We start from the raw sequence: 11,659 nt of genomic DNA, 5'->3' as shown, positions 1-11,659 counted from the left end.
CACACTGCCTCTCGTTCCAAGAAATGAAAACTATGTAATAATTCTCAAATGAGTGAGCTCTTTCTCATCAGCTAGGTGCAGCGAGAGAGTCACAAAGACCTGGGTTTAAATGCTGCTCCATCCACTGACTACCTGAGTGACCCTAAATAAGTCACTGCCCCTAAGCCTCAGTTTCCTCTTTTGTAAGGCAAGGAAGTTGGGCTGCATAGATTCCATGGTGCCTCCCTGCTCTAAATCTAGGATCCTTAATGAATACAATAGAGAAGTGGGAGAGTTTATTAATAATAATAACTCAGATTGACATAATGCTTTAAGGCTTTTAAAGTACTTCGTGAATATTACCTCATTTTACTCTCCCGACCCTTGGGGGTGGGCACTATTATTGTCCCCATTTTACAGATGAGGAAACTGAGGCAGCCTGTAGTTAAGTGACTTGCCCAGGGTTGTACAGCTATTAAGTGTCTGAGGCTGGATTCTTCAGGGCTTCCTTAGGGTAGGGTCAGGGTCTCCCCACCTTGGCCACAAGCCGGGTCATTTCTTCAGAGTCCCTTCCAGCCTGGGCAGTCCGGGGCTGGGTGCTCCGCCCTTTGGTTTGGGGGGTTTCTCTGCAGGGTTGGGGGAGAGCTCAGTTCCAGCACCGTCCAGCAGGGGACAGCCTGGAGCTGCATTTCTAGCCAGGTCTGGCTTCATCCTGAAAACCCCTGGGTGTCAGAAGTCACTCCCCAGCAGCCCCCGCTGGGCGCCGCCCCCCCCGCCCCCCCCAAGGGAGGGCTGCAGGCTGGCTTCCGGCCAGAGGCTGGAGCCCAGAAAGGAATGCCGTTTAGTTCAATGGTCCCTTCTAGTCGGACTTTTCGGCTTAGAAAGGACTTTCGGCAACTTTATTGGGGGTCCTGGGGTCCAGGTGTCAGTCCTCCCTTGGGGCGCCAGGCCTCTGCTCCCCGCTGTGTCTGCTCCCCTTCCCCACTTCCTAAGACCACCCCAGCCAGCCTCCTGCCGGGCCCTCCTTTAGTCAGACCCTTTATTCTTCCTCCTTGTTGGGGGGAGCGGGCGGAGGCATCCTATCCGCTCCCTGGAGGCGGCGTCTTTCTTCACGGTCTCTGACCCTCCCCCTCCAGACTTCCACCCTCCAACATCCCCCCTCCCCAACTCCTCCTGATACTGAGTCCTTTTCCCAACCCCCAGGGGAAAAGGGGCTGGAGGAGGGAGCGGGTGAGAGTGAGCAGGGGCCCAGAGACAGAGGGAGCCCGGGAAAGGCACGGGGAGGCAAAGAGAGGCACAGGCAGACAAAGGCGGCCGGAGCCCGAGGGACCCCGGCAGAGAAAAGGGGCAGAAGCCAGCAGGGAGGCGGAGGCGGCCGCGCAGGCGGCCAGGGGGGCCGGGAAGGACCAGGTGACAGCGGATCAGCAGGCTGGGGGGACCCCAGACAGGCACCAGCCCAGGGCGGAGACATCATGGGGGCGCTGGAAGGGGCCAGTCTGTTGCTGCTGCTGCTGCTGCTGCGGGGGGCAGAGACAGCCTGGGAACCACCCAAGGGAAAGTGCCCCCCAAGTTGTTCCTGTACCAAAGATAGCGCCCTGTGCAACGGCTCCCCCCGAGTGCCTGAAGGCTTCCCCCCTACCCTGCTGTCCCTGTGAGTCTGCCCAAAGCCAGTGGCCCAGCTGGGGGCTGTGGCCCCTGGGACTGGGGGCTGGAGGCTTGGATCCCTGGGGGGGGGGGGGAGGTCAGGGGCTAGGATACCAGGGTCCCTGGGCTGGGGTCCAGGGGGGTAAGCAAGGGTCCCAGAATCCCTGGGCAGATCTAGAGAATTAGATCCCTGCAAGGGAGGCGGGGATTCCTGGGTCCCTAGAAGGAGGCCAGGGACTAGCTTCATGAGGTTAAATGGGCTTGGGTGCTTGGGTCCTTGGGATAGAGCTGGGAGCCCGGGAGTCCAGCTGGCCCAAGGGCTGACCCAGGACGCTCCCTGTCCCTTTAGGTCTTTGGTAAGATCTGAAGTGACTCGACTTACCTCTGGCAGCTTCCTGGAAGTCCCCTCCCTGCACCTTCTGTAAGCCCGGCTGGACTCTGGGCCAGTCAGACAGCAGGCGTGTTGGGAGAATGGGAAGGAAGGGAGGGGAGTGGTGGGGGCTAGAAATGTGGCTTTGGAGAAGGGCCAAAGTGTGTGTGGGAGGGGGAGAGGAGGAGAAGGAGGGCAGAGCCCTCCTCTCCCGAGTCTTCGGCCGGCCGGGACCCCAATCCCAACATCCTTCCCAGGCTCTTCACAGCCAACAGCTTCTCTGTGATTGGAGATGATGCCTTTGCCGGTCTCTCCTACCTCCGCTATCTGTGAGTGGGGCCTGTGGGGTAAGGGGTTCAGGGGTTATTTGGGGGAGGAAAGAGATGAGCCACCAGGAAGGAGGCTGGGAACTGCATGTGCTGAGGGGAGAGCTGAGAATTGGGGGGGGGGGGGAGTGAGAGATCCTCCCATTATCCCCCCCACCTCATCTTACCTTCCACACTGAGGGGGTCTGAGCTAGAGGCTGTGGGAGAGCTGGGCTAGTGTGCCCCCAAGCTGGGCAGCTGCCCTTTCTGTGCTAGTCACCCCAACTCTGAAACAGGAAGGAGGTCTCTGGCTCCACCTGCCTCATGGGAGGAGGCTTCCAGGGTCCTGCTGATGGGTCCCAGAGGCTGCAGTTACGCCTAGGGCCTCCTCTCCTCCCCCAGGTTCATTGAGGACAATCACATTGGCTCCATCTCCAAGAACGCCCTCAGGGGACTGAGATCCCTCACACACCTGTGAGTGTCCTCCATGCCATCTCCCGTCCCCCACTCACAATCCCAGTCGTCCCAGTCTGTGGCATCGCCTACCACCCTGGAAATCCCCCTGAAGTGGCTTCCCCAACTGGAGCTGCTCCCACTCTAGAGTCTCCTTTGGTTCTTTTTGGTCTTTCCAGTCCCTGCCATGCCTCACAGCCTTGTGGGAGGGGGGAGGGGGATACTGGATGTGTGTCCCCCCCTTTACTTCCTTCTCTGTACCCCCAGGAGTTTGGCCAATAATCACCTACAGACTCTGCCCAAGTTCCTTTTCCGAGGATTGGAGACCCTGAGCCACGTGTGAGCTACAGGGGAGGGGAAGGGAGGAGTGGGTTGGCGGTGGGAGCAGGAAGGGGGCTCTTCCCATAAATGTTCCCCAACTTCCAGGAATGGGGAGGGGAGCTGAGCATTGGGTAGAGACAGCTGCTAGGTCCAGAAGGAAGAGGCAGAAGCTGGATACATGAAGGAAAGAGAACCTTCCACAAAGGGGAGGCAGGGAAAAAGAGGACTGACTTGGGAGTCAGAGCCTGGGTTCAAATCTTGTCTTTTCCACTTACTGTGTGATCTTGGACAAGTCACTTAACTAGGACTGGATGGCCTCCAAGGTCCTTCCTAGCTTTGCAAGAATGGGCTGCCTTAAAGTAGTGGGCTCACCCATGACTGGGGGATCTTAAAGGAAAAACTAAAAGAAGACCATTTGTCAGGAACATGGTCCAATTTGGAGTATTTGTCATCTGAAGCCCATTCTCACTTGGAAATTCTGTGATTCTGGGAGGGCCGGGGCTGGGGATGTAGAATAGGCTGGAGAAGGGCTGTTTAAACACATAGCCAAGTCCTCCCTTCCCATGACCCACGTCTCCCAGGCCCATGCCACCCAAGCTAAACTCAGGCAGAGGCGGTCAAATCTCAGCTCAGTTACTCACTACTTCTGTGATCTCAGACTTGAGCTTTCTGATATCATTTGCCATTGGATTGGCCTTTCAGCTCCTAATGGGAACTCAGAGCACTTCAGTGGGGCTTAGAGGAATGGCAGGAAATGGAAGACCTTGAACCTTTCCTCTCATCTTCACCACTAGAGATCTTCGGGGAAACCCATTTCTCTGTGATTGCCGCTTGCTGTGGCTGGTTGTGTGGCTGCCCCAAGTGAATGCTAGTGTCGGGGCTGGAGCCTGTGCAGGGCCCCCTCCGTTAGCCAACACCCAGCTCCAGCACCTGGACCCAGAGACCTTCCACTGCAGGACTGTGGGTAAGGTTTTTCAAGGAGCTACAGGTCCTGTGTCAGACAGAGCCTGTGAAGGAAGGAATGGGGCCAGCTCAGCTCATCCAGCAGAAGATATTCCCAATATCTCCTGGGTTAGAATGACAAGCCCTAGAATTAATTTTTTAAAAATACTTGTTGATTCCTAGCAGAGTGCTAAGGTGGCTACTAAGCAGCTCGGTGGATAGCATTTGGCCTGGGTTAAAAATCTGACTTCTGACACTCACTAGCTGTGTGACCCTGGGCAAGTCACTTAACTTCTGTTTGCCTTAATCCACCGGAGACCGAACGCTGACTTTCTGTGACCCCCTTGGACCATAGCAGGCCAAAGCTATCCATGGCGTTTTATTGGCAAAGATACTGGAGTAGTTTGCCATTTCCTTCTCCAATAAAGCAGTTCTAAAAAATTAATGTATCTTTAAAAATTAAAAACCTTTACCTTCTGTCTTGGAATCAATACTCTATATTGGTTCCAAGGCAAAGGAGCTGTAAGGGCCAGGCAATTGGGAGTATGACTTGCCCAGAGTCACCCAGCTAGGGGGTATGTGAGGCCAGATTATAGCCACATATTCCGGTAAGGGTGTGGGATGTGTGGGCGTTCGAGTTTTTGTAGTTAAATACGAGGCAGTCGATTGTTCGTAGCTGGGAGGGGAAGGAAGGGATCCGCAAAGGCCTCCTGCACAAGGGGTGCTTGCGTTGCCTCTCCTAGAGAGTCCAGAGAGGGCCCTAGGGGTCGCTTTCCAGGGCAAAGGCTCCGAGGTGGGAGATGAAGCCTGTTTGTCTTCCCTGTACCCGCTCCTAGAACTCTCCTGGTTCCAGACCCTCGGGGAGCCGGCGCTCGGGGTGGAAACCTTCTGGTACCTGGGGGAGCCGCACGTGGTGCTGGCCCAGCCCTTTGAGGGGAGATGCCTCTTTCTTATCTGGGATTACACGCTACAGCGCTTCCGGCCGGACGGCGAGATCCCGGGTGAGCCCCTTCCCCCGCCATCTCCCGGGCTCCAGACTCCTCCCCCTACCCGCCCCTCGCCACGCCCCCTCGCCCCGGGCCCGCCCCGCTGACGCGGCCTCCTCCCCTCCCGCCAGCCCCGTCGGTGGTGGCCTGCAAGCCCCTGGTGCTGGGCCCGCAGCTCTTCGTGCTGGTGGCCCGGCTCTGGGGTGGGGCCCAGCTGTGGTCCCGCCCGAGCCGGGGGCTGCGCCTGTCGCCGTCGCAGGCCCTGGCCCCGGCGCTGCTGCTCAAGCCCAACGACGCCGAGCTGCTGTGGCTGGACGGGGAGCCGTGCTTCGTGGTGGCCGAGGCGTCCAAGGGCGGCCGCACTGCCTTGCTCTGCCGCGACGGGTCGGCCCGCGGCTTTTACCCGCGCCAGAGCCTTCACGCCTGGCATCGCGACACGGACGCTGAGCCCCTGGCCCTGGCCGGGGAACCGCACTTGCTGCTCGCCTCGGCCTCACAGCGGCCTGTGCTCTACCGCTGGCGCCAGGGACGCTTCACTCGGCGCACCGATGTGCCCGAGGCCGAGGACGTCTACTCAGCCCGCCACTTCCTCGTGGCCGACCAGGTGCTGCTCTGCCTCACCCGCTACCTGGGCGACTCCATGGTGAGCCCCGCGGCCGCCTGACCTGCCCAAGCCTCAGTTTCCTCAACTTGAAAGGCAGTGGGCGGGGGTCCGAGGTGTAAAATCAGTTGGTTCCGAGACCCTGCCGTCAGGGCTAGGCCACTGGGTTTAAGTGACTTGTCTGGGATCACACAGCTGGCAAGCATCTGAGGCACATTTGAACCCAGAACCTCCCAACTCCAGGCCTAGCTGTAAATCCACTAAGCCACCTGTCCATGTAGCCAGTAAGCTAGCTAGCTGCTCCTACCTTCAGTGCTAGTTATCAATTCTAAGGCAGAAGAGAGGTAAGGGCTAAGCAATGGGGGTTAAGTGACTTGTCCAGAGTCACACAGCCAGGAAGTGTCTGAGGCCAGATTTGAACCCAAGACCTTCCATCTCCAGATCTGGCTGTACCCACCGAGCCACCTAGCTGCCTCTGTCTTCCAAGACAGAAGAGGGGTAAGGGCTCGGTAAGGGGGATAAGTAAGGTAGCTAGGCAGAATCTGAGGGCAGATTTGAAAGCGGGATCTCCCATCTCTCTATTCACTGAACCACCTCACTGCCCTCATCCTCGATTCCTCACCTTCCCTCACCCTCTCATATGCACCCTGGTGCCAAGGCTTCACCTTCTTCACAGCATCTCTCCTGTATGGTCTCCTTTCTCCTCTGACATCACATCAGCTCCATCTCCAAGAATGCCCTTCTGGGGCTGAGATCCCTCACACACCTGTGAGGGTTCCCCCTTGCCATCTCCCCTCCCCCAGCAGCAATCCCAGTGTGTGACATTGTCCCACACCCTGGAAATCCCCCCTCCCAGCCCATCCCTCAAGTGACTTCCCCAACTGGAGATGACCCTTAACAATGCTCTTACTTTGAGCTCAGTCTGAGGATTCAGAGTTGGACTCCTGAAATCCTAGATCTGATTCCCTGCTGCTGAAGCTGTTCCTCTTAACCCCTTACCCCGATCCAAACCCACCCTTCCACTGATGCGCCCCATCCCATCACACCATCAGCCAATCAGGGAACCTCCTTAGTACCAAGAGTGTCAAGCCTGGAAAATAAAGACAAAGAGCTGCCTCCTCACTGCCTGCCCACAAGGAGCAGTCGGAATGGGGCATTTCTCAAGCTAATAATAAATAGGACAATCATTGCTTTACATGTATTTTCCCACGTGATGCTCGCAATGGTCCTGGGAGGACAGTGCTATTAGGATTCCCAGTTTACAAATGAGGGAATGGAAACTAAGAGAGATGAAGTTAGAAGGAAGGAAACAAGCATTTATTAAGCTTTATTAAATAAATAATTATTTACTAATTTATTAAGCTACTACTGTGCCAAGCCCTTTACAAATATTATCTCATTTGATCCTCGCAACAGTCCCAGGAGAGAAATGCAATTATTATGTCCATTTTACAATCAAGGAAACTGAGGCTAAGAGGGTTTAGTGACTTTTGCAGGGTCACACAGCTAGGAGGTGTCAGGCTGGATTGGAACTCGGGTGTTCTTGACTCCAGGTCCATTGTGCCACCTATATATAAATATATTCAAAAGAAAATATGCAAATATACAATATGCAAAAATATACAAATGTATAATATACAAAAGAGATACAATGAGATTTGAAGGAGAAGGCACTTATAACTGGAGGGGTGGCACACGTCTGTGAGGAAGAAATGTATGACAAGCCTGGAGAACTGCCAGTTCAAAGGCCTAGAGGTGGGATATGAAAGGTTTGAAGAGTACCGGTAAGGAAAGGGAGTTTGGCTGGACCACAGCATGTCTGAAGAGAAGTAATGTGCCAAGTCTAGAATGGTAGGTTGGGGCCAGATTGTGAAGGACCTTTTTATGTCCAACCTGGGAGTTCGTATTTTATCCTAAAGGTAATAAGTCACTATAGTTTATTGAGTAGGGTAGTAGGTGCCTCCATATTGCATAGAGCTCTGGCCCAGGAAGACACCGAACCCTGTTTGCCTCAGTTTCCTTATCTGTAAAAGGATCTGGAGAAGGAAATGGCAAACCACTCCAGTATCTTTGCCAAGAAAACCCAAATAGGGTCACAGAGAGTCAAACAGGACTGAACCACCAACAGCAACAATTAACTGATGTGGTTAGACTTAGGCTATAGGAAAATCAGTTTGACATCAATGTAAAAGATGATTTCGAGATAGGAGAAGCTTCAGGCTTTGAACCTGGATGGCTGGGAGGGCTGGTGATACCTTCAACAAAAGAAGGGACAATTAGGTGAATGGAAGGTTGTGGAGAGAGGGGAAGGGGAGTGGGAGGAAGGTTAGCCTTTTAGTGAGGACCCTGCCCTTTGCTTGGTCATGCTGGGGGCTTGCTGAAAAAGGGACCTGGTGGAAGGACTGGTTGTCCTTGACCTCAGGAAGCCCAGTCCTGCTAGGAGGCCAGATTCCTGCATGCAAAATAAAGGATATGAGACAAAGAATGATTTAAGGACCTCACCATCTGGTATGACCTGAAGGGGCTCCAGGAAAGGGTTTCCAGGAGCAGGTGGAATATGAACTGAGCCCTGCTACATGGAGAGGGGGCTTCCAAGTGGGTTGATAGCATAAGCAAAGGAACAGGTTTTGAGGATGGTGAGAGCCTGACTTGGACGAAATAGAGAAATCTGTCAGAGAAAAAGTTGGAGAAGATGTCAGGGGCAGATGGAGGAGGCCTCCAAGCCGAGGAACTTGGCCTCCATCCAGTAACTGAGGCAGGGTCTTATAGCAGAGAGCCTGGCTTTTTGGAAACTGGAGTCCCAACCATTCCACTTCCTCCTTAGGTACCTCTCTAGTCCTCACTTTCCCCTTCTATAAAATGTGACGGCTGGACCTTTGGGCTCTAGTTCTTTTTTTTTTTTTTTTAAACCCTGACCTTCCGTCTTGGAGTCAATACTGTATATTGGCTCCAAGGCAGAAGAGTGGTAAGGGCTGGGAAATGGGGGTCAAGTGACTTGCCCACAGTCACACAGCTGGGAAGTGTCTGAGGCCAGCTTTGAACCCAGGACCTCCCGTCTCTAGGCCTGACTCTCAATCCACTGAGCTACCCAGCTGCCCCCTTTGGGCTCTATTTCTAATAAGATTTTAAGCTTATTAGCACTTTTGGAAAGAGCTTGTGATTATTCTTGAGCAAAACAGGAAAAATGACCAGCTACTTCTGAAATATAGGTGGAAGATGAAGTTAGGAGGCTTTAATAATAATCCTGAAAGAGGGGATGATGGCCTGAGCTAGGGTGCAAAGAGAAAACAGATGGGAGAGACATATCAAGAGAAGGATGGACAGGACTTAGTAAACTCCTCGAAGGTAGAAACTGGTTTTTTTTTAACTCTTACCTCCCGTCTTAGTATCTTGGAAACTTAGAATGTATTTGGTTCCAAGGCAGAAGAGAGATGAGAGTTAGGCAATGGGGGTTAAGTGACTTGCCCAGGGTCACACAGCTAGGCAGTATCTGAGGCCAGATCTGAGATCTCCTATCTCTAGGCCTGGCTCTCAATCCAAAGACAGCTTTTTGTTTTGTCTTTGTATCTCTAGTCAGTCAATCCGTTTTGTTGTTGTTCATTCGTATCTGACTCATCATGACCCCTTTTGGGGTTTTCTTGGCAGAGCACCTGGAATGGTTTACCATTTCCTTCTCCAGCTCATTTAACTGATGAGGAAACTGAGGCAAACCAGTTGTGTCCAACTCTTTGTTACCCCATTTGGGGTTTTCTTGGCAGAGATTCTGAAGAGGTTTGCCATTTCTTCCAGTTCATTTTATAGATGAGTAAACTGAGACCAAAGGGTGAAATGACTCGCCCAAGGTTAAGTGGCTAGTAAGTGTCCAAGGCCAGATTTGAATGCACTAAAAGGAGTCTTCCTGACTCCAGGGCCAGTACTCTGTACGTTGGGCCACTTAGCTGCCTCAATCAATCAATCAGTATTTCTTTATTAAGCATTTACTATATGCTAGGCACTGTATGAGTCTAGAGGTACAAAGAAAAAGTGAAAACGATTCCCACCCTCAAGGATCTCGCACGGAACATGTAAATAAACACATAATATATAGATATATACAAGAGACATACAGGCTGACTTAGAAGGGAAAGTACTAGTAGCTGGGGGACCAAGATGATATTTAAGCTGAGTCTTGCAGGAAGCTAAGTGAGTCTAGTTATGAATGACTGGGGACAGCATTCCGAGACTGGTTAGAACCTTCCCTAAAACCCTGGACTGGCTCTACTCCCAGAAGCCTGAGGGCAGGAGGGAGGGCTCTCTAGGCTGCTGCCTCCTGCCTCCCAACCCTGAACTCCATGTCTGCAGGTCATGCGCTGGGATGGTTCCATGTTCCGTCAGCTGCAGGCTCTGCCATCCCGAGGTTCCCTCATCTTCCAGCCATTGCTCATCGCTGGGGACCAGCTAGTCCTCCTGGGGAGCGACTTCACCTATACCCTGGTATACCAGTATGAAGCAGACACTGGCCTCCTGAAGCTGCTGCAGGAGCTGGGGCCCCCAGTGCCCTTGGCTCCCCGGGCCTTCTCCTTCGTCTCCGTGGCTGGCCGAAGGTTCCTCTTCACTGCCAACTTTAAGGGCCCCACCCAGGTCTACCAACATCTCATCCAGGACCTCAGTGCCTGAATGGGAGGGGATGGAGGACTCATCTCCTCCTGTGTGCCTGGCAGGGCTGGGAAACTCTTGGGACTGACAGGCAGCACCTCACCAAGGAAAGATCCCAGGGCTGGGAAGTCAGGAGATTTAGAGTCTGTGGTTCTGGATCTGCTGCAACTGATCTAGTGGATGAGTCCATCGTCTTCTTTTGGCACGAGTTTCCTTTCTTGGAAAAAAAAAAAAACCAAGGGGATCTGACTAGGTGGTCTTGACGGTCCCTTCCAGTTCTAGCATCCTGTGAGTCTATGAAAGTTGGGTGAGGATGGAGCTGAGAAGATGTTCCTTGGAGTCTGTGGAGCGTAATAGAAAATACCCTATGTTTGAAGAAGTCTTGGGTTTCACTCATCCATAAAATGGGTAGACGGCAGGAAGTTGGACCAGATGACTTCTAAGGACACTTTCTTATGACCCAGAAGTCTGATGGAAACCATCCCTGTCAGAACAATCTTGGGTTCTGAGCTTGTGGCCCAGACAAGACCCCTAACCCTCCTGGCCACTGAGAGGACTTAATCTCCTGAGAAACCACATACTGAGTCCTGGAAACTGCTCTGGACATGGTGGCAACTGGGTAGAGGTGCCAGGAGCCGGAGGAAAGGCAGTGATAGACCGGTATGGCTGACTCTGGCCTTGGAATCAGGAGGGCTGGGTTTGAATCCTGTTCCTGACACTAAACAATGTGATTATGGGCAGGACGTTTAATTGTTTTGTGCCTCAGTTTCCAGATCTGTAAGATGAGGATTATCCCATTTGTGTTCCTTACCTCACAGGGGTGTTGTGAGGAAAGTGCTTTGTAAACCTTAAAGAAGGGCAGGAACTTGAGTGGTTATTTTTATATGTGGGAAAGGTCGAGGCAGAAAGGCATCTTGGGGTGGAGGCTCAGAAATGTTCCTGGGGCTTGAGTAGAGGCGTGACTGATATTTAGGGTTTCCAGAGCTGAAGGGTGTTTTTTTTTTTTTTTTTTTTTGCTGTGAGAGGCCACTTTTTTATGGTGATTTATGGGTGAGCAGGAGAAGGAAGTTAGATGTTGGGTGTAGATAAGGGATTGAGGGGGAAGGGATGGAGAGGCACATAAAGAGAGGGCACACTTGTCTCGGGGAGGATATGTACAGGAGTGAGGGGAGACGAAGGCTCTACATGGAGGGGAAGAGGGTTTTGTGTATGGGGGAGAGGGGTTTTATGGGTTGGGATCAGGGACCTGAAATGTGAGGGGAGGCAGAATGAAGATGAGGGAAGAGGGAAGTGACTATGGAGGGTGTAGGGGTGAGGGGAGAAGGGTGCTGGGGAGGGAGGGAGGGTGTGCAAGGGAGGGGCTGTTACCTGGGATGGGGCATGTTTTCTAGGGAGGGTGCTGTATAGGGAGAGCTAAGAGTGG

General features: G+C 53.1%; 1 protein-coding gene across 1 annotated transcript; it reads left to right on the top strand.

The window, feature by feature from the left end:
- Window positions 1–1,451: 1,451 nt before the first annotated feature.
- Window positions 1,452–11,087, top strand: LGI4 (leucine rich repeat LGI family member 4). Its single transcript, XM_044668609.1, has 9 exons — window positions 1,452–1,630; window positions 1,973–2,044; window positions 2,251–2,322; window positions 2,701–2,772; window positions 3,019–3,090; window positions 3,867–4,036; window positions 4,851–5,015; window positions 5,132–5,643; window positions 9,943–11,087. Exons 1-9 carry the CDS (start codon window positions 1,452–1,454, stop codon window positions 10,255–10,257), a joined length of 1,629 nt encoding a protein of 542 aa, XP_044524544.1. The 3' UTR covers window positions 10,258–11,087.
- Window positions 11,088–11,659: the final 572 nt, after the last annotated feature.

This window comes from Gracilinanus agilis, chromosome 3, assembly GCF_016433145.1.
Source record: "Gracilinanus agilis isolate LMUSP501 chromosome 3, AgileGrace, whole genome shotgun sequence".
In the NCBI taxonomy this organism is placed as follows: Eukaryota; Metazoa; Chordata; class Mammalia; order Didelphimorphia; family Didelphidae; genus Gracilinanus; species Gracilinanus agilis.
This window is presented reverse-complemented; position numbering and strand designations above follow the sequence as displayed.

What these genes read in the sequence shown, in the direction of transcription:
- LGI4 (XM_044668609.1), top strand. Translation starts at nt 1,452, where the DNA reads ATGGGGGCGCTGGAAGGGGCCAGTCTGTTGCTGCTGCTGCTGCTGCTG. An exon ending in CTCTCCTACCTCCGCTATCT is followed by an intron (nt 2,323 to 2,700) that starts GTGAGTGGGGCC and finishes CTCCTCCCCCAG; the next exon opens with GTTCATTGAGGACAATCACA. An exon ending in TTGGAGACCCTGAGCCACGT is followed by an intron (nt 3,091 to 3,866) that starts GTGAGCTACAGG and finishes CTTCACCACTAG; the next exon opens with AGATCTTCGGGGAAACCCAT.